We start from the raw sequence: 22,816 nt of genomic DNA on the forward strand, positions 1-22,816 counted from the left end.
TGGAACCTTGGCAGCGTCAGATAATCAAGTTGTGCGATTAACTCTACAAACCGTGTGATTAGCTTTGGCGCTCCGATTAAGTCTTGCTCTTGCGCAAAGGGTAGGATGCAACTGACTCGTTATTAATTTTGATAATCCCTTAGTTGCATGCCACTGTTAGTAGAAATTTGTCACTATTTGTACTCCCTCTGTCCAATTATGTAGGGCCTAACGTATTTTTTGAGGCTAACTTTGACCATCTGTTAGAGCAATAATATATGACATGCAAGTTATATAAAGCATACCATCAAGTTATATAAACGAGCTTGCAATGTTATAATTTTCACATTGTACATCTCATATATACTATTCATCTTATCAATAGCCAAAGGCATTCTCGAAAAACGCATTAGGCCCTATATATATGGAGGGAGGGAGTACGGACCCTACATCCTACAAGGTAAAAATTGTAAAATTGTAGTAAACACATAGTGCTCGGAAAAAAGGCACACTCTTGCCAATTTTGATATCTATGTGTTCCAACCCTGCTTTCTACATGCGCAAAGTATTTCAAGAGTTTTTGGATTTAATTTTTCTTGTTGTATTCTAACATGATTCTTGGATATACACCCCCATGCGATTATTCTGATAATAAATATTGTTATGCTTGGGTACTTTTCTGTTTTGTGCACAACATGTTATTGATTCTGTCATACTAGCAACTGTGCCACTTATAACGGCGAAAGTTTGGAACCTGAGTGCATATGCACCTATTTTTCAATTAAAAATCAGAAACACAAAAAGTTTCGAAAATTCTTTTTTTGGCAACAAACGTAATCAAGTGTTCTACTCGTGAATTTTTTGCCAAGGAATGACTTTGATGGTATTGTGGATGAAAAAAGAACAAAGTCACAAATGTGTTGTTCTCATCCTGAGCTCATGTACGCATCATCTGCTCCATGCTTCGAAATGTGAATGGCCGTGCACAGTTGTACTGCAACGAATTGTCGCTATTGATGTACTGATCTAGGAGTACACAGTATTCGTCCGCAGCATCTGTGTGCATTGGTGATAGTAAAGTTCATACTAGATCTCCTGCAAAAAAAAAGTTCATACTAGATCAACTTGAAAGTAATAGCAAGACTCTGGCGTGAAACCAACTGGTTTTCCTTGTATAATTCGGCGTCAGATGCACATGGTTACGTATGACAAAAATGAGCTAAAACAGATATTTCATATAACATTTGAATCCATTAGATAAAATACAAACATAAATGAAACCTTGGCAGCGTAAGATAATCAAGCCGTGTTATTAACTACGAACCGTGAGCGATGCCCGATTCATTGCCCATGCCCTATACTCATTTTACTGATGCTCCCAATGGTCACCGGACTGCCCTCAACATTACGCTCAACATACTAATAAGACGCATTCTTTAGTTATTTCTGTCCTGATGAAATAGTGGTTGTGCCACCGTCTAAGTTGCATGCCACCGTTAACAGAGGCTTGCACCACTGGAGTAAAAATTTCTCAAGACTGTTTATACGAACCCTACATGTTACAAGTTGTAAATTATAGTAAACACAAAGTGCCTCTTGATTACTTGGCCCGATGCCGTCGCCTAGTGCCGCCCAGCACGCACGGTGGTTCTTCGAGGCAAGACTCTGCAGTCGACAGTCCACACGCAGATTTGGTATCGAGATGTGCGCCACCAAACGCACGCATGCATGTGCGGCTTGGATTCTGTGGTTTTACTTTGGTCCCTCCCCACCCAAAAGCGGTTATCGATGCCTTCTCATACACATCATCTGCTCTATGCGTCGATATTGAAATGGGCGCACACAGCTGTACTGTAGCACCAACTTGATGATACTATGGTAAGTGTAAGAATTTGTTTGTCTTCGTAGGTAAGTAGTAGTAAGATTCAGGCGTGAAACCAAACTGTGTTTCGTCATATAATTTGGCGTGAGATGCAGATACCTAAAAATGGCGAAAATGAGCAAAAACATATATTTGATAGAACATTTTAATAAACTAGGTAAAATAGAAACATAAATGGAACCTTGGCAGCGTCAGATAATCAAGCCGTGTGATTAACTCTACAAACTGTGTGATTAGCTTTGGCGCTCCGATTCGGTCTTGCTCTTGCGCAAAGGGTAGGATGCAATTGACTCGTTATTAATTCTGATAATCTGGAGGTCACCGAAACTATGAAGAAGAGTGGTCTTTCTCTGGGGCGGCTGCGATGATTTTCAGGGATTGCTATAATTCTGTTTATGATTTTACTATTGCTAGGTTTCGACAATGTAACAGGAAAGCAAATAAAGTTGCTCATGGGCTTGCTAGCTTGGCTAAATTTTCTTTGATGTTTGATTGGTTTGAGGAACCCCCGAGTGAAATTGTACCATTGCTTATAAATGATGTAAGCATTATTTTCAATGAATAAAGTCTTTTAAAAAAACGCGAGTGATGCTCAATGCATTGCCCATGCCCTGTACTAGTTTACTGATGCTCTCAACGGTCACTGGACTACTCTTTTATTACTTGTCAGTAAATTATTAATTATTCTTTTTGAGGTAGTGTCTTCTTTAGTTATTTCTTTCTCTATCTAGGATGACGTGTTAAGAGACAATGCATTGGGAGTGCCCCTAGTTGCATGCCACCGTTAGTAGAAATTTTTCAATATTTGTACTCCGTCTATCCAATTATATAGGGCCTAATAAGTTTTTGAGGCTAAGTTTGAGTACTTGTTAGAGCAATAACAGCAACTCCAACGCGGCGACCCATTTCGTCCGCGCGCGTCTGTTTTTGTCGGCGCAGAAAGAAAAGTCGGCCCAATGCGCCGACCCAAACGGGCGCGCGTCCGCTTTTCGCTGCTTACCGACCCATTCCCGACCCATTTTTGAGCCTCATTTGCATCGGCGCGGACACGAGGCGGACGCGCGCGGCGCCCGCCTACTCCTCCCCCTGGCTCGCCAGTCGGTGGCAGCCTCCACCATTTTCTCAAAACCCTTCCGCCCGCGCGCACTCACACCGCTCGCCATGGATGAAGACCTCGATGCCGCCCCCGGCCTCGCCTCCCTTGCCTCGTCCGGCATCACGACCGCCCCCTCTGGCAAAGGCAAGCCTTGCGCCCCCCGCAAGACCGCCGCCGCGTCAAAGCCGAAGAAGAAGCTGACGCCCGAAGAGCAGGCAAGGGAGTCGGCGAAGAGAAAGGGCCGAAGGCACGCGGCAGACGCAAGGGAGGAAGCCATCGCGGTGGCCACCATCGCCGCCACCGCGCAGCAGGAGGCCACCAGCGCCCGCGTCGTGGCGGTAACGAGGGAGGCGCTGATGTACCTAGGGTTAAACCCTGGCAAGCACGGCGTCGTCAACGCCGCCGTGGCCGCGGCCAACACTGGCTCATCTGCGTTTCCTTGGATGGTGTTGCCCGACTCACCCCGCGCGTCGGCGACACAGCCGATGCCCGACTTCCACGTCTGTCCGTGAGCGGCATCGGCATGCAAGACAAGGAAGAGCAAATGAACGCCTTCATGGAGATCCAAAGAAGGAGGCTTGAGATGGAGGCAGACAAGCAAGCCAAGATGCTTGAGATGGAGGCGGAGAAGCAAGCCAAGATGCTGATCGAGACCGCCAATGCCAAGACCAAGGCGAAAGAAGTGGCTCTCGCTGATTGGGATGGAGATCATGAAGGTGGATCTCAACACCGTGTCATCAAGGAAGAGGCCGTGGTTCAAGAAGATGCAGGCCGACATGCTCAAGTTCCAAGACGAGTGACCTATGGCGGCGAGCGCCATCCTTTCTTGTATGTCGGCAAGTGTGGCATGACCACGACCACGATGGCGTGGTCGAACTCCCGCCCCTTTTTGTGTGCCGGCATGTGTGCCAGCCGCTGGCAAGTGCGCCAGTTTGAACTATGTGGTGTTTTTATGAAGCTAGCATTGTATGCCGGCGCCGGCATGGTGCCGGCATGAACTTCGGGTGACGACATGACCGCTGGCATGATCTATGGCCGTGGACCTTTTTCAAAATTTGCATGCGGGCATGAAATGGTTCGCGGCCGTGGGGCGCAATGCCGACCCAAATCTCAAACACGACGGACGCCGAGCGGGCAACCGACCAAACGGACAAAAGTCGGATAAAGGCGCCGTCCGTTTGCGTCGGCGCGTTGGAGTTGCTCTAATATTTGCCATGCAAATTATACAAAGCATACAATTAAGTTCATACGTGAAATGAGCTTTCAATGTTATACTTTCATATTGTACATCTCATATATGCTATTCATCTTATCAATAGTCAAAGACACTCTCGAAAAACGAACCCTACATCCTACAAGGTACAAGTTGTAAAATTGTAGTAAACACATAGTGCCTCAGAAAAAAGGCGCACTCTTACCAACTTTGATATCTATGTGTTCCAACCTGCTTTCTACATGGGCAAAGTATTTCAAGAATTTTTGGATTTATTTTTTCTTATTGTATTCTAACATGATTTTTGGATATACACCCCCCTACAATTATTTTGATAATAAATATTGTTCTGCTTGGGTATTTTTCTGTTTTGTGCACAACATGTTATTGATTCTGTCTTACTGGTTACTTTGCCACTTATAACGAAGAAAGCTTGGAACCTGGGTGTATATGCATCTGTTTTTCAATTAAAAATAGTAAACACAAAAAGTGTCGAAAGTTCTTTTTTTTGGCAACAAATGTAATCAAGTGTTCTACTCGTGAATTTTTTTGCCAAGGAATGACTTTGATGGTATTGTGGATGAAAAAAGAACAAAGTCACAAATGTGTTGTTTTCATCCCGAGCTCATGTGACCTCGGGTGAATAGTAAAAAATATCAAAAAACGGTTTTTTGTGCCAAACATGGACAAATGTTTTGATTGGTTACGAATTTTCATCACCGGATGACGTCCATGGGAAACTGGTCAAAAAAATACAAAACCGATGTTCCAAAATGCTTTTGAAAATAATATTTTGGAGCTTGCTTTTTGCCACGTTTTTCATGAATGTCATATGGTGATGAAACTTTGTAACCAATCAAAGCGTTTGAATTGTTCGGCACAAAAAATCAGTTTTTTTAAGTGTTTGCCAGAGAGCTCACATGAGCTCGGGATCAAAACATCCATGTCTACAAAGTCAGCACTATATTGAACTTACTGTTCACACTTTTTTGTCCTTGAAATTTTGTTTTATTCATTGTTGAGAAAATCGTTAACTGGTAGCTGCTCGGTTGGTTGCCGAGTAGAGGATTAATATATTAATTGGCCATTTATAATTAATTGGACGATTTATCGGTTTATCAGCTACATGGTGACCCTACGAGTGGGGATTAATTAGCAAGTTAATCGGCCATTTAATCAAATAATCAGACAATTAATCGGTTTATCAGCTACTCGTGACCCTACGAGTGGGGGTTAATCAACAAGTTAACTGTTTAATCACATGAATTATTGAACATGGGTTTTATTTGCCAAAAAGACGATGGGAGTTTCTTGTTGGCCAGTTTTTTTAATACAAGGACAATAGAAGGTCAAGTTTGTTAACAAAAAGGGTCAGTTTTATAAATTTTTCTTCAATTTCTATTTGGCATATAGGATGCATATGACCCAAGGGTCAAGGGGTATTTTCCGCTAATGACAGTAGTTTTTTTTTGGCGGTAATATAACGACACTAGTTGAACAACGGGCGGATGCATTACTGATGACACATGCTTGTATGTAATCACATGAGGTTATTCACGAGCCGTACGTACGTGTGATGCATTTTTATACAACAAGAGCATGTTATGATGTATGTAGTACTCCCTTCATTTCATTTTTATTTCACATATAAAATTTGTTTGAAGTTAAGCTACGTAAATTTTGTCAAAATTTATATTAATAAAATTAAGATCTACAATATTAATACTATATAGTATGGAAATTAATTTCATGATGCATCTAATGGTATTGATTCCATTTTGTGAATGTGATATTTTTTCTATAAATTGGTTAAACTTTACAAAATTTAACTTCTGACAAATTTTATATACAAAATATAAAGAAACCGAAGGAGTATAACATGAGATTCGAGGTCAGTCTTTGCTTTGCTCTCCCTTCCGCATCCAAAAAGTTTTCACGGGCATGCAGCGATTAGTTTAGTTCATCCGCTTTGAGCGGTGGTTATTTTAGTCCATCCTACTGGCTACCCTTACACTGAATCTGTCCACGCTGCTTTTACCTCTATAAATATCGCCTCTAAGTATCTCCACATCTCCACACAGCTCCCTGTCATCCGTATTCTCTTTGCATTTTGACACACCTTCGCCTTTCACATTTCCTCCTCTAGTGCAGCGTCGCCTTAACGCCCTCCTCTGGTACGTACACATTCTCCACCTCTTCATGCTCTCTTTGCAACAGTAGTGTGTATAAGCATTTTTTTTTTCTTTTCAAGGGAGTGTGTACAAATTTCCCTAGGTTCTCAGAATCTAGAGATACCTTTTCCTTTTTTTAGCGGTTAGAGATAGCTTTCCTTAGAGAAGATAATCGAGAGAAACTAGTTTTTTTTTCTTTTTGTGAGAAAATAATCTGGAGAAACGAGGAAACCCTGTCAACCGGTCTGGGTTGTGTATGGGCTTTGAATGAATCCCTCGTTTTCGTCGCCACGGCCCATCCCAAATCCGCTAGCTTGTCCTCTACGGTGAGCGGCGGAATCGGTGGCGGCGGCTCCCGCCCCGCGGCGCCGTCCCTTGCTCAGTTTCCATGGCCTTTTCCTTCTTCTGTAAATAGTTACCCAGTTTTTTTGTGCAAAGTTGGAAAGTTGGTGCTTTCTCCCAGCCGGTGGTGTAAATCTTCAGCTAAATCTCGATTGCTCTCACGCAGGCAGGACCGCAGTCAACGGGTCGATGGAGACGGCCGGCATCCGCGCGGCGGCATGGGTTGTGGGCAAGGCACTGAGCCCACTGTCCGGCGGCGTGTTGGAGTCGTGGGCGGCGAGCACCAAGCTCGGGTCTAACATGCAGGACCTAAAGCTGGAACTGTTGCACGCGCAGGCGATGTTGAACAATGTCCGCGGCAGGGAGATCCACAACCCCGCCCTGGCTGAGATGCTGGACATGCTGCGGCAACTGGCGTACGTGGCCGACGACGTGCTGGACGAGCTCGACTACTTCCGCATCCAGGATGAGCTCGACGGCACCTACCATGCCGCCGACGCGCATGCCGCTGGCTGGGTCCGTGACCTCGCCCTCAACGCTCGCCACACGGCCAGGGCTTGTGTGAATACACTCAATGTCGGTAAACACCTCTCTTGCTTCTCCTCGTCAGCGTCTGTCAATCGTCATGCTCAACCACCAAAACTGAAGTTTGATAGGGTCGAAATGTCAACAAGGATATCGGACCTCACAGAGCAGCTGAAGCCCGTATGTGCTAGGGTCTCCAACATTCTCAATCTAGAGTTACTCAACTCTAGCAACACCCCTTTCCAAGATATTGCGATGAACAGACCCAAAACCACCCCACAAATTATAGAGCCTAAGTTATATGGGAGGGATCTCCATAAAAATGCTGTCCTACAGGAAATTGCTAATAGTGAATGCTCTAAACTTACGGTGCTTCCAATCATTGGCCCCGGTGGTATCGGGAAGACAACTTTCACACAACACATATATGAACAAATGAAGAGCAATTTCCATGTTCCCATTTGGATATGTGTCTCTCTCGATTTTAGTGCAAATAGGTTGGCAAAAGATATAGTTCAAAAGATCCCCAACGTTGAAAATGAAAACAAAAATTGTTGCGATGAAGAGCTAATCAAACAAAGATTAAAAGGAAAGAGGGTTTTACTTGTATTAGATGATGTATGGCCACATCATGAGAGTGAGTGGAAAAAAGTAATAGCTCTATTTAAAGAAGAGGATGCAAAAGGAAACATGGTTATAGTAACCACTCGGATATGTGAGGTAGCAGACACGGTTAAGACAACTAAATGCTCGCTAGAATTGGAGCATCTGTGCTCGGTAGATATTATGTCTTTCTTCGAAGAGTGTGTATTTGGTGACCAAAAACCATGGGTTGACTATCCAGAACTAGTTGACGTTGGGAGTAATATAGTGGAAAAGCTGAAGGGTTCCCCTCTTGCAGCCAGGACGGTTGGTAGATTACTAAGAAATAAACTTACATTGAACCACTGGAGAAGCGTTCTGGAAAGTAAAGAATGGCAATCACAAAAGGATGATAATGACATCATGCCAGCTTTAAAGCTCAGCTATGATTATCTTCCTTTCTATCTACAACGATGTTTTTATTTTTGTGCTTTGTTTCCTGAAGATTACGAGTTTGGTAGTGAGGAATTGATTCACTTGTGGATTGGGCTAGAAATTCTGCATTCATGTGATCGGAACAAAAAAAAACTTGAAGATGTTGGACTGTGCTATTTAAACGACTTGGTCAATCATGGTTTTTTCAAAATGAATAAAACAAAAAACGGAAGTACTTCTTATGTTATTCATGACCTACTGCACGATTTGGCGGTGAACGTTTCGTCGGATGAGTGTCTATACATTTATATGTCTAATGCGAGGGACATAGAAATTCCGCCATCCCTACGCCACTTGTCTATCATCATAGATAACACAAATGTCGAGGATGGGGTGTCCTTTGAAGACTACAATGGAAATTTGAGTGCACTTGGTGAAAGATTGAAAGTTGAAAACCTACGCACCTTTATGCTATTTGGAGATGACCATGAAAGTTTCGCCAAAACTTTTGCTGGTTTGATTAGGGAAGCTAGAGCGCTTCGCGTAATTTTTTTGTCCGGGGTCTCGTATAATTTGGAGGATATATTGCACAAGCATTCAAAACTTGTACATCTTCGCTACCTAAGGGTCAGGCTGGAGTATTCATGCCATCACTTTTGTTTATCAAGTTCATTGTCTAGATTGTATCATTTAGAGGTGATTGATCTACAAGATCAGTATTGTGACGTTAGGTCAACAAGACATATGAGAAACCTTGTAAAATTGCGTCATTTCCTTATCTCAAAAGAAAAGCATAATCTTCATTCTGATATTCATGGGGTGGGAAAACTGAAATTCCTCCAGGAATTAAGGGAATTTAGAGTGGGAAAGGAGGGTGAGGGTTTTGAGCTGAGTCAGCTCAAGCCATTGAAAGAGATCGGAGGGTTACTTGGCATTTATAATCTTGAAAATGTGCAAACAAAAGAGGAAGCAAGAGAAGCAAAACTGTTACAGAAGAACAACTTAAGAGAACTCATATTAGAATGGGATGTCAAGCGATCCAATAAGGATCCTGTAAAAGAAGAAAATGTTCTTGCAAATCTTGTACCACATGGCAATATTCGAGAGTTGTGCATTAGAGGGCATGGGGGCACTAACTGCCCAGCATGGCTATGTGAGAATCTCTCGGTAGAATGTTTGGAATCTCTTTGTCTAGATGGCATATCTTGGAAAAACCTTCCGCCACTAGGAGAGATGTGGATGGCTAATGGCCTTGGAGGAGAGTATCAGGGTTGTAGTGTCTCATCTCCAACCTTTCATAATTTGAAAAGTCTAGAATTAAGTAACATATCAAGTTTGACAAAATGGGTCGGGAGTGGCACTTGTCCTTTATTTTCTCACTTGGAAGGGCTAAAAATTAGAAATTTCTCTGAACTCATCGAGTTGCCGTTTTCACATCCTCCTACTTGCTGTCAAGCACAGCGGAATGAGAAAATAAGCTGGTTTCCTAAACTATGGAAGCTTGTCATTGTAGAATGCCCGAAACTAGTGTCGTTCCCTCCTATCCCTTGGCGGACTGGTGCTATGTGCTCTGCTTACATAGCACGAGTTGGGTCGTGTTTCGAGGAGCTGATTTACCCGAGACGTGAATTGGAATTAAATCTGCAGATTGAGGGAAGAGGTGGCCAGGGTGATGTATTCTGGAGCGGGTTGAATTTCTCTAATCTAACTGATCTAGAAGAGTTGCGTATGAAAAAAATTCCTTTCCTGCCATTGAAACACCTACGAGCGCTAACATCTCTGAGGAAGATCGAGATAGAGGGTGCGAGCAGTTTCTTGTTGCCTGTTGAAGGTGCCGATGATGGCATATACAGGCTTCCAGTTGAACACCTCGAGATTACTGACTGTGATGTTAGTGGGAAAGAGTTGACACTGGTGCTCTCTTTCCTTCCCAACCTCTCAATACTGAGAATAGAAAACTGTGATAATATAGCTGGGTTGGGTGTGGCATTATATGCAGAAACTGTTTCTGGAGAGCAGCCGGAGCAAGAGACTAGAGTCGGAGAGGAGGAAATCATAACAGCAGCGGCAGCGGAAGGTCTGCTTCTCTTGCCTCCCCACCTACAGGAGTTGTGGATTTTCGGTTGCAAAAATATGAGCATACTTTCCGATCCAATTTACGACAACGACCAAAAATCAGCAGGCAGTGGAGAAGGAGGTGGAGGGGGACTCCAGCGTCTCCGCTCCCTCCGCTGCTTGTATGTAAGCACATGCCCCAAGTTCCTCTCCTCCTATTGGTCATCATCCTCCCCCTCTGTTTTCCCTTTCCCGACCTGCCTGCAACGCCTGACCCTACGTGGCGCGAAGTACATGAAGACACTGCAAGCCCTCTCAAACCTCAGCTCTCTCACCAAGTGTGAGTTATTGTTTGAATTGAGGGGTTTAGATGGTTTGTGGCCTCTCCTCAGCCACGGCCGCCTTAAAAAATTAGCAATCAATTCTGGCTCGGTATATGCATGGGATTCCTCGATTCTGACTCCAATTTGCAGCAACCCTCTTCATCTGCAAACGGGGAGCAACACAGGATTCCTTGCTGCGCCCATGTGCAGCCTCCTCTCTTTCACCCTCACCAAATTGGACCTCAGTTTGGATCAGGAGATGAAGTGCTTTACAAAGGAGCAAGAGGAGGCCCTCCAGCTCCTCACCTCCCTCCAGGAGCTGCAATTTTCAGCCTCCGAAAACGAGCGGCACTGCTACCTCTCGAAGCTGCAGTGTCTCCCTGCAGGGCTAGACAAGCTCATCAACCTCAAGAGACTAATGATCAATTGTTGTTCATCCATCCGGTCGCTGCCCAGCCTTCCGAGCTCTCTGCAGGAATTAGTGATTGACAACTGTTATGCACTCCAGTCGCTGCCAAACAGCCTCCCGAGTTCTCTGGAAATATTGAGCATCTACGGCTGTCAAGCCATCAAGTCGCTGCCAGAGAGCCTCCCGAGTTCTCTGAAAAAATTGAAGATCTCCGGCTGTTGGGCCATCAAGTCGCTGCCCAAGGACGGCCTTCCAAGTTCAATGCTAGAGTTAGATGTCAACCTTGGCTTGGACAGCGACAACTTAAGAAAGGAGTGCCGCAAGCTAAAAGGAACCATTCCGATAGTCAAAGTCATCAATTAATCCAAGGTATGTAACGGGCTAACACTTCCCTTTCTATATATATATACTCGTCTACTTATTCCCAGTTTGTTTCCCTGCCTTTTCGATTCCTAACTTCGTAAGCGTCAAATTAATTCTTATTTGTTTTGTTTGGTTAATCGCACTTGTTTTCATCTTAATAGCTCACTTGTTTTACTTTACTGTGCAGGCTCCTTTGATTTCTATATTCTTCTCGCCTCTTAGAATACTCTCTCCATCGAAGCATGGTTTCTGGTGCCAAGCATGACGTTCTCAATATGTATCTGCCATCCTGCAGTACAAACAACTGGTTAGTACATGCATTTAATTAATCAACCACTGCCATGATATTGTTTTCAAAACCTGGAGCAGCTTTCCCTTCACGTGCTGATTTTTTAAGGAAAAATTCGTGAATTCAACCAGTACTGTGATTATTCTTTTCAGGCAGATTCATGTGTCATTAACTAATTATGACTACTGAGTATTGTAATCCAGTTTGAACAAACACTTCACTATTTGAATCCATCCATAATTCCCACCACTGTTTCCCTAGTTCGGTTTATGTTATAAAAAAAGTTCACACATCAGTTCAGAAAAAAAAAATCTCGTTTGGTTTTCCTCATTGTTGTATAATCTGAAGTCTGAGCATTTTATTTACAAAGCAGGAGTTGTACATTCTCTTAGGCTTGCAGAATCTACTGCACCCAGTAAAGTTGCACATAAGGTCTTCCGTGGCATCTCCGTCGCATAGATAAAATCCATAAATCTGGTAAGTGTGTGAAATGTAACAGTAGTCATTTTAAAATTCGTACCAAATTAAGAAATATAAAGGAAACCAGTGTGATCATCATCTAACACCATTTCGGAGATTCTCTGTTTTCCTCTCTGGACGAATTATATGTATATGCGTTAAAGATTTGTCTTTCTTGTGTAGGTATTCTCATGCTCGTCCTGGTTGATTTCTAGATGAGTGTCATTTACATTTGGATCGTTTCTCATAGATACTTCCTAGTGCACTTGGCTTGTTCACTGTGAAAGTGAGATCACCACATAATGGTGGAAGAAATGAGACTCGATGATTTGCTACTAAAATAAAGGTTCGTACTTTTTCACTTTGGTTTTAAATTGATGCCTATACAAGGTGCTCTTTAAATTGTTCATAATTGTTTACTTAATGATTTTTTTTGAATTATAGGAACTTTAAATGACCCTTCGTATCATCTCAGTGCTTGGGGTGGAGCCAGTTCAGACCTGGGCTGTTATTTTAGTTCATTTCAGTTCCAAACTGTCAGAGTCAACTATGGTTCTTGGTGTCTTCGTAGATATGGCTTGTGCTTTCCAATAGGAACATTTCTGTTTTTCGAGGGAAGGTTAGTAAACCTCTGCTGAAATTCATGATCGCTTTAGCTATTGCTAGACTGTGTTCAATGTGCAAGTGTGAAACTGTTATTGCCTCATGAGACCTAGGTTAGAGAACTTGCTGCATTCTTCAAAAGTTGGTATTCTAGCTTTTGAGCACACTAATATTCTCGGTATTCATTGCCACGCTAAATTAAATAACATAAAGAGAGTGTTCAGTTGACACATATAGTTGTAAAGGTAGAGAACACCGGTTGTTAAGGGATTGATGAACATTGATTGAGCAAAAAGACTCGAGCTTCCGACTTTTTATTCATCGAACCTCCTGAGTTAAGTATGGTGATGGTGATTTTATTTTCTAATTGATCTGGAGTTTTTTTTTCTATCCCACCAATGCCAAAAACAGAGCAGATTTCATGAGCCATGATTATTGCAATCTGAATATTTAGTGTGTATTGTTAAGTTTGATGTTCCTCTAGTATGGAGTCTTTCAATGCCAGTCATACTTTTTGCGTAACTTTGTTTCTCGCTAGCCTCTCTGACACTCGGTATTGCATTCCTTAATTAGGATATCGCATACTCCGCCGGTGTACATACTACATATACAAATCACAGAAATTAAACCATTTCTTCGATGTGTTTACATCATACCTACATTCTATAGCACATCCCTTGCTATTCCGCAGTAGTTGATTGTTCCATAAACACACTCATCAAAGTTCGAGAAGATTCAAAAGAGAGCTTTACTGTCATCGTCATGAACCCTGCCAATTTCAGCACTATGAAGAGCTATATTCATCAATATTATTCATGCCTCTCCCACACACATATGAAAAAAGAAAGAAAAAAGAAAAATAGAGAGAGGCACCATTCAAAAGATCAATGAATGGCCCTCAAGCAGGAAGAAAATGTCAGCAGCGCTACCATATTCAGTGGCAGAATGGCTAATCAAACTACTACCATATTCAGAGCATCATTCACATCCTGGGATCACCTTACATTACATAGACATCTCAATCATTCCTTTCACGTGAGTCAATTCTGTCCCCCATCCATCCCCTGGACACTACTTTTTCCAATGACTGGCATGTGAAGACTTCTTTGCACTGGATTTGAACACTTATTTAGCTTTACTATCTAGATTTCAGTTTTGCTCATTCTTTGAATTACCCTACCAAGCTCCAGATAAGCTTTCCACAAATATAAAGCAGATAGAAAACACTTCGGCCAGTGGCCAGTGAGGACTACAATTATGTGATGAGAGTAATTCCAGACCATGACGAGGTAATCTCACTAGATACCTGCTCTTGGAAGGTTCACAAAGGAATAAAATTGTTGGCTGCTCGTGTTCTCTTTTGTTCTTGAAATTGAAGTCAAACCTCCTAGTGATTGTGTTCAAAAACTTTGATGGCTATATTGTTGATGCTGTTCACTCTCATAAAATGGAACCCATTCCTTACTGGCAATGAATATGAGTTGTTATTTAAGCTTGTGCTCAATTGCTAGCCTGCTACTTTGATAAGTTTGTGGGAAGTGTCTCGATCCGAAGTTTGTGAGGATTTTAATAATTGTTTGTACATGCACACTTGTCTGCAATCTCGCTATGCTAGGCTTTCAGGTGTTTCACAGGCACATGGGCAAGTTGAATCAGGAGCCTAAATCCTCTGGCCTGCCATTTGCTGTGGTCTCTGAGACTCTTTCTTGGAAGGAAGAGTCAGAAAGGGAGAAGCCTGAGATGAACCATACATTTTGTTTTTCTTTGCAGCCTGAGATGAACCATATGGAGAGCCTATAAGGAAGAGAGGATTTTTTTTTTTGCACTCATTTCCTTGTAGCTTCAGTCTGTAGTAGGTTTTGATGAGTGGTACAAAAAAAGGACAATTTTTGTGTCATTCGTTTTCTGAGCGTGGACATGTATATTCAGTGAAATGAAATGCAGTTCTTTACAATACTATCTTCATATCTGAACCTATGCTTGGGTGTCACTTTTGGTTGTCTGTACGAACGCGTACTTAAATGAAGACACCGCAATTGTTCACTGCAGAATCTTCCTGATTGCCTTTTGATACCCAATTGGCAATGTGAACCAATCATTGTTGCCATGTTGTTTTTCTTTTCGGAGAAAAAAAATACTGTGATTCTATTTACAACACAAGAGTCGAATGCACAAGATACACAGCCATGACCTGGAGTCTGGACACACTACACATATTGCTTGTCTTGTGCTTGTCTTGCTCCAGGTATGATCCGGTGAGATTTGGTTTTGGTTTTGGGCCCTTACTGAAGAAGTAGCATCCTAGGTGTGGTTCAGGAGGGAGCACTCATCCGAATGAACAAACTCTACTAACCACGCACGAGATCCGAGCCAAGTCAGTCTACGTGCCCGTGCCTCCGGCCAGATCGGGAAGGAAGGAACCCCAGAAAAACAACGCCTTGCCACGTGAGTAGTGAAGTAAGCGTCTCAAGACTGAATGAAGACTTGGTGCAAGATTTGAAGCTTAGCCTTCGTTTTTCTGTTTCGCGCCACCAGGTTCTTAGCTGACAGTTATTTGTTAAATTCCATTGTATCCTTTGGTTGGGGCCATCGCTACACTTGTTTGCAGCCACTGGTCAATTGTACTAGCACTCACCGAATCTCTCACACATCTGTCTTTGATCCACCCTCAGCTGCTCTACCCAGCTCTATCTTTTCATTTTTCAGATGAACGCCTGCTCTGCCAGAATTTGTCCCAACTGGTGGTTTAATTTCTCAGATTTTACTCGCACTCCGCACAGGTGGAACATACACATACTAACCACATTTATGGGTTTTCATACTAGACCCTCATGTGCCGCCTGCACGGACGTGTATGGAGACGTACTGCAAATACTGTTGCACATGACTTGCTAGTATTGGTCGTATGTGCGAATGGAACCACTCTGTACTGTGGGAGTCTGATGTTCCAGCCACTGTGGCTGCTTGTGCTGCGGGCGACCTGCCTAAGCACCGTTAAGTTATAAAGCTCCCCTCAAAAAAAAGTGAGGACTATGATTATGTGATGAGAGTAATTCCAGATCATGACGAGGTAATCTCACTAGATACCAGCTCTTGGGAGGTTAACAAAGGAATAAAATTGTTGGCTACTCTTGTTTCCTTTTGTTCTTGACACTGAAGTCAAACAACCTAGTGACATAGTGTTCGAAAACTTTGAACGCTATATTGCTGATGTTGTTCACTCTCACAAAACTGAAACCCGTCCTCAGAACACTCGGAGTTCCCTCATGGCAATGAATGAAGTTGCTATTTAAGCTTGTGCTCGATTGCTAGATTGCTACTTTGATAAGTTTGATGGGAGTGTCTCAACCCGAAGTTGATGAGGATGTTAATAACTGTTTGCACATAGCACTTGTTTGCAATCTCTCTATGCTAAGCTCTCAGGAAATTCAGAAGTACATGGGCAGTCTGAATGAGGAGCGCAGATCCTGTAAAGAAATTTGGTCCACTGTGCACTACAGTTTCAGATCATTATTTTTTCCTCAAGGGGGGTGTCAGCAAGGGAAGGAGAATCCAGAGATAAATGATGCCCTGTATTTCTCTTTGTTGCAAGAATAATGTATATAGTGAATAGAGAATGTATACTGATCCCTCCCATGTAATTTTTTCCCCTTTAGCTTGTGTAGCATCTTTCCTATGATGACAGGTACTAAAGCAGACCGACATTAATTTTCCATTCATTCTTGTAAGTATGGGTGTCTATTGTATTTCTGATTATCTCAAACTTCTCTTCGATGACAGGCCGGTTGTTCGTACCTATGACGGTTCACAGATTTTGTTGTGGTCTCCTGTTGGTGCCAAATTAGATTACTTGGGAATGATGGCTCTCCATGCATTGCGCAGTGTGTGCGCTTTCATGTTGGCCAAGTAGCAGCAGCAGTGCACTTTCTACACGGGAATGTAGCTGCTGATGCTGCTGTTGTAAATCTGAGCTGGCCGACACTCGAGGGTCTGAATCTGAAAGAAACCCCATCATCTTTTAAAATTCACGGCACTTGCTGTTTTTATTTGCATGTTGTATTATCCCATGGGCCCTGCATCTTAACGCTGCCACGATGGTGAACCACCACCAGCCTCCTGTCAAATTAAGCTGGCTGGCCCACTTTTCTAGTTGTTGAACAAGAAGAAGCATATATACAGTCAACAAAAAGGAAAAACAAGAAGAAACATAGTACTCCTGTCCTATTACAGTAAACGAGACAACAGTGGGAACACTAGTGTTTTTCACAAGCACTATTTCTCAGACTTCGCTGAATTGCTATCGAGATTCATATTCATCTTGAGGATTAAATAAAAGTAACAATGTAAAGCCATACGTTTTCAAAAGTAAACGAATTACAAAGGGCCTGCCACTTTTCTAGTTGTACGTACAACAAGAAGAAACATAGTAGAACGGGGTAAACCAAATAAAGTGGCAACAGTAATGTTCACAAGCGCTGGTTCTCTGACTTGGCTGGAGTGCTCTGGGGATCCATGTTCATCTTGAGGATTCTCTGGCCTCTGAAGCTTGTCTGCCATGGTCTCCATTCAGGGTGGACGGCACGAGCGGTCTTTAGGACCGGCTCGTGGCCCGCTCGGTCCGGCCAGGCTCGGTCCTGGCCCGGCATGAAATCCAGCCGGTCCGGGCCCTGCAAACGGGACCGAAAATCCCTCGGTCCGGTCCGGTTAAAGCTCGGGCCGACCGAGCGGACCGGCGAACACGAGCTGCGGCATGGCGGGAGCATGGCAGGGGCATGTCAGGACGAGGCGGGGGCGTGGTGGGGGCGTGCCCAGGGCGTCCCAGGGGCATGGCGGGGGCGTGTCGACGTCGTGGCAGGCGCGTGGCGAGCACTTGGCCGGAGCTGCGTGGCGGGCGCGTCGGTCGTGCACTGGTCAGCGCCGCCGTCGTTCATCCGCACGGCCACCGGCCTCCCTGACGCTGGCAAACATGTCTACTGGATGCGCCACGCCTGGATCTATCACCTGGAAGGTATAACTTGAAGCGGGAGGCCCTACACCGCCGCTGCACACTGGCCGTCGTGCACCAGCCGTCGTGCCAAATTCTTCGTGGCTGTTGCTTCCTGAGCTCTGCCTGGCCGTCGTGCCGTCCACCGTGAGTCACAGAAGTCGCCGGACACCTCCACGACGAGCCCCTCTGCCTCCAGCGCCCTCCCCGCGTCGCCGTGCTCCAGCGCGAGCTCTGTGGTGACCACCGGCCGGTCCAAACGAGCCGCTCGGTCCGGCTCGGGCTTTCGTCGCTGCGGTCCGGTCCCTGAAAACAGGACCGCGACACTGCTCGGTCCGGTCCGGTCCGGACCGCCGACGGCCGGTCCAAACGACGGCTCGGTCAGGGACCGGACCGGCCCGGACCGTGTCCACCCTGAGTCTCCATCCCCATGAACGACCATAGGAGCCAGATGCTAGTTAGGCACTCGCCACCGTCCCCTATGCTCCTGGCGTGCAGGTACCTTCTTCATCTGACAGCGGAATAACAGAGCATCTCCACCCAGGCACCCTGGATTACTGTTTACTGATCACCTCTCCTCCACTTCCAGCTCCATCAATTTGTTGGCGAGCCTGCACGCGCCAGGAATTAGAGTAAACTTGGCGGCTTTGTCCGGCGAAGATTTTACCGTGTCGATAATCTCCCGCGCCAGCCTCTCTTCTTTGTCAAGCGGTACCTTGCTATCACTCAAGATGAGCTCGATCTCGTGACTTGCAACGGCGAATAGACCTGGCCTCGTGCCTCAAGATGGCAACGGGACCCATCCCCACGAGAAAATCGCAAGCCCGTCCCCGTCCCCATCACCATGCGCGGGGCTAGCTATTTGCCCGTCCCCTATGTGCGATGAACCGAAACGACTTACCCTATCGTGGGGGGCGTATTGCGTGTTATATAGAGGATTGCGAGTTCTGATACACATACAAGTTTGTTGGAGATATACATCTTGAGGGAGAAGAAATACAGGAGATAAGGAAGCTAGTTATAACCGGATAGAATACAAAGTTAAACCGTGCGCCTATCTATCTCCTGGATACCAGAAATATCTCCTAATGCGTATCAATGCGTATCTTGTTTGACATCCTCCCTTAATCACAACTTCATCAAGTTGAGATTATGCTTGAAGTCTTCAAAACTCCTTGTAGGCAAAGCTTTTGTAAACCCTTCTGCCACTTGATCCCGTGAATGAATGAAACGAAAGTCCAAGAGTTTATCACTAACTCTTTCTCTGACAAAATGAAAATCTATCTCAATGTGTTTCGTTCTGGCATGAAACACTGGATTTGCAGACAGATAGGCAGCACCAAGGTTATCACACCATAAGCATGGAGCTTGAGAGCTTTTCACACCCAACTCCTTCAAGATAGACTGTACCCATATGATTTCTGTTGTTGCATTGGCCAAGGCCTTGTATTCTGCCTTAGTACTAGACCTGGAAACTGTAACTTGTTTCCTAGCACACCATGATATAAGATTGGGTCCAAAAATACTGCAAAGCCACCAGTTGAGCGTGTGTCATCCAAACATCCTGCTCAATCTGAATCAGAGAAAGCACTGACAAGAGTAGAAGGTGACTTGCTGAAATTTAGACCAATATTCAAAGTATACTTGACATATCTCACAATGCGCTTGGCTGCAGTCAAGTGAACTGTAGTGGGTGCATGTAGGAACTGACATACTTTGTTGACAGCAAAGGAAATGTCTGGCCTGGTCAATGTTAAGTACTGAAGTGCACCTACAAGACTTCTGTATTTTGTACTGTCCTCTGGACTTAAAAGTGTTCCCTCTGTAAGAGATAATTTTTCTGTACTAGAGAGAGGAGTAGGTGTGGGTTTACAACCTTGCAAGCCAGCGTTCCTTACCAAATATGTTGCATATTTTTTCCAAGAAAGATGTAGCCCATCCTTGTGTTGCTTCACCTCAATTCCTAGGAAGTAATGTAATTCTCCTAGATCTTTGAGAACAAATTCAGCACCTAAATCCTTCAAGAGTCCTGATATTGCCTCATCAGATGAGCTTGTGACAATAATATCATCAACATATATAAGAACAAACATGGAGGTGTTGAACTTATTATAAATGAACAAGGAGGTGTCAGATTTGGAAGGAACAAAGCCAAGTGTCTGCATCTTTTTACTGAGACGGGAATACCATGCCCTTGGAGCTTGTTTCAGTCCATACAATGCTTTATCTAACTTGCACACATGAGAGGGTGCATGTTTGCTTTGAAACCCAAGAGGTTGTTTCAGGTACACTTCCTCTTCCCGAACACCATGAAGAAATGCGTTTTATACATCTAGTTGTCAGAGGCTCCATCCCCTGGAAACAACAATAGACAATACGAGACGAATGGTAGCAGCTTTTACAATTGGACTAAAAGTATCCTCGTAGTCTATGCCGTACCGTTGTTTGAAGACTTTTGCAACAAGTCTAGCCTTATAACGATCAATGGTTCCGTCAGACTTTCTCTTAATTCTGAATACCCAGTTGCAGTCAATGAGGTTTTTAATTACCTTGCTTCGGAGGAACCAAGTGCCTTGTTTTATTTCTCTCAAGAGCTTTATATTCTTCTAGCATTGCCTTTTTCCACTTTTCATCACCGGGAGCCTCTTCAATCGTGTTGGGCTCACTTGGTTCACCCGTGGAACAAACTAGATTATATTTGGTTATGTTTTTATAATTTTTCAGTTAAATCACACCTTGTTGTAGTCTTGTGCGGCGTTTTGGTGATGCAGCAAAATCCGCAGCCACAGAAGATCCCGCAGCCGCCAGATCAGCAGCAGAGTCCGAGGAAGATCCGCCCGCCACTGCCGGTTCCAGGTGCACGGGATTGTCTGTGGCGGCGGCCTGAGACGATGGTGAGGAAGACGCCGTAGGAGCCTCAGAAGATCCGGGGCAGCCGATCGGCTCATCATGAGCCCGTGATGGTGCGGGCCCGTCTGAGTCAGGGGCTGGCCCCACGTCCGCATGGCGCATGAGGGCGCGCCGCTTGTAGCAGACCGGTTTGTCCGCGGAGCGCGTCGAGTCCGGGCCACCGTCGAACTGCCGCGTGGCAGCGGGAGACTGCCGCGGGCTGGAGGGCGCATCTCGCCCTGTCGGGAGGGCCTGCATGTCATGCAGTGGGCTGCTGGAGCCCGCGCGACCGACCGCGCCTGGCGCGTCTGCCCGTCTGGCACAGGCGTGTGGCTGGCGGCTGGCATGGATCCCAGAGGCGATTGCCTGGGCAGCTGCAGCTCTGATCCCGAGGGGGATATGCTCCCCATGCCACGACACATGCGATGAAGCCCGTTTGGGTTGATTTCTTCACCGTTTGAGTTGATTTGTTCAACGTTTTCTTCTCTGTTTCCATAGTTTGGTGCTCCTGTAACATCATCAGATGACTCATGCGCAAGGTTAAGAGGGTTAGCCAACATATGATCACGACAATTATCAACGCCCCCTTGATCATAACCGGAGAGACTTGGAGGAAGCAAAAGAATTTCTTTTTGTAGTAGGGCACCGACGTTTGGATGAAGATCTGAAAAAGGGAATTTTGTCTCATTGAAAACCACATCGCATGAGATATAGCCTCGACTAGTGGAGATGTCTAGGCATTTCACACCTTTGTGTTGGGCACTGTACCCAAGAAAAGCACATTGGAGTGACCGAAACATGAGCTTGCACTTATTGTATGGGCGGAGGTTAGGCTAGCACGCACACCCAAACACGCTAAGAGTGGAATAGCCGGGCTTGACATGAAGAAGTCGTTCTACTGGAGTTTCATTATTGATGACACGACTAGGAAGCATGTTGATAATGTGAACAACAGTAAGGAATGCTTTGTCCCAAAACTTTAATGGCATGGACCCATGAGCTAAAAGACCAATGCCAACCTCAACAATGTGACGGTGTTTGCGTTCAGCTGAGCCGTTTTGTTGGTGCGCGTGGGGGCATGACACATGGTGTGAGATGCCAAGGGTTTGGAAGGAGGAGTTCAACTTCTCGTATTCCCCTCCCCAGTCAGACTGGACAGTGATGTTTTTGGATCGAATTTACGCTCAACAAATGCTTGAAAGTTTTTGAACACTTGGAAAACGTCGGATCTTTTCTTAAGAAGATAGATCCAAGAAAACTTGTTGTAGTCATCAATAGAACTTACGTAGTAGGTGTGTCTACCAACAGAGGTAGGGGCCGGTCCCCAAACATCAGAAAAAATCAATTGCAAAGGTTGAGTAGACACACTAGTAGAAATTGGATAAGGTAGCTGATGACTTTTAGCTCGCTGACAAGAATCACAAATAGTTTCAACATTGCACTCACCAACATACGGGAGCTTATTTTTCCTAAGAAGTTTTTCAACTAAAGCAAAAGAAGCATGTCCTAAACGATCGTGCCATCGTGTTTACGAGAGTTTGACAACACCAAAAGCTTGTTTATTGAATCTTGTGTGCTCCGGAATCAACAGGTAAAGCCCTCGAACACATCTACCACGATAGAGGATTCTCTTCATAGCCTGATCCTTGATCAAAAAGAAATATGGATGAAATTCGAGAAAAACATGATTATAAAGAGCAATTCTATGAATAGAACGAAGGCTTTTATTGGCACTAGGGACATGCAAGATTTTCTTAAGATCAATTTTTCTATGGGAGGTATGAAAAATTGAGTGACCAATGTGGTTTATCCTCATACCTTCACCACTAGTTGTGTGGATTTGATCCTTGCCACGATATTTTTCCTTCATGGTCACCTTTTCAAGTTCGTTGGTGATGTGGTTGGTGGCACCACTGTGGACGTACCAGTTGGTGTCGATCCTGTAGGAGCCATCCGCAGCAGCAGCAATCTTGTCCTCATCTTGGGAGGAGTCACCATCGTCGTCGTAGCGGTACTAGCAGTCTTTGGTCATATGCCCTGGCTTACCACAAATTTGGCAGTGAGGTGCATCCGGTCGTGATCTGGTGGAACCACCGCGGCGGCCCCTGTTGTTGCCAGAAGAGGGCCGTCCGCCGCCGCGAGTGTTGGAGTTGTTGTTGTCGTGTTCCCCGTCCGAGGTCTTGCCCCTGTTGCGAGGTGGTCCGTGCTGATGAGAGG

The 22,816-nt window shown here is 44.6% G+C and overlaps 1 protein-coding gene across 2 annotated transcripts; it reads left to right on the forward strand.

Moving 5' to 3' along the window:
• The first annotated feature begins 6,255 nt into the window (after nucleotides 1–6,255).
• Nucleotides 6,256–14,691, forward strand: LOC123046815 (putative disease resistance protein RGA1). Of its 2 annotated transcripts, XM_044470244.1 has the most exons (6): nucleotides 6,256–6,344; nucleotides 6,850–11,381; nucleotides 11,563–11,682; nucleotides 12,038–12,141; nucleotides 12,307–12,469; nucleotides 12,568–14,691. In XM_044470244.1, the coding sequence occupies exon 2, from the start codon at nucleotides 6,873–6,875 to the stop codon at nucleotides 11,373–11,375; it is 4,503 nt and encodes a 1,500-aa protein (XP_044326179.1). In that variant the 5' UTR covers nucleotides 6,256–6,344; nucleotides 6,850–6,872; the 3' UTR covers nucleotides 11,376–11,381; nucleotides 11,563–11,682; nucleotides 12,038–12,141; nucleotides 12,307–12,469; nucleotides 12,568–14,691. The 2 variants fall into 2 exon arrangements, with proteins under 2 accessions (XP_044326179.1, XP_044326180.1); XM_044470245.1 differs by lacking the exon at nucleotides 12,038–12,141.
• Nucleotides 14,692–22,816: the final 8,125 nt, after the last annotated feature.

The sequence above is a fragment of the Triticum aestivum genome, chromosome 2B (assembly GCF_018294505.1).
Source record: "Triticum aestivum cultivar Chinese Spring chromosome 2B, IWGSC CS RefSeq v2.1, whole genome shotgun sequence".
In the NCBI taxonomy this organism is placed as follows: Eukaryota; Viridiplantae; Streptophyta; class Magnoliopsida; order Poales; family Poaceae; genus Triticum; species Triticum aestivum.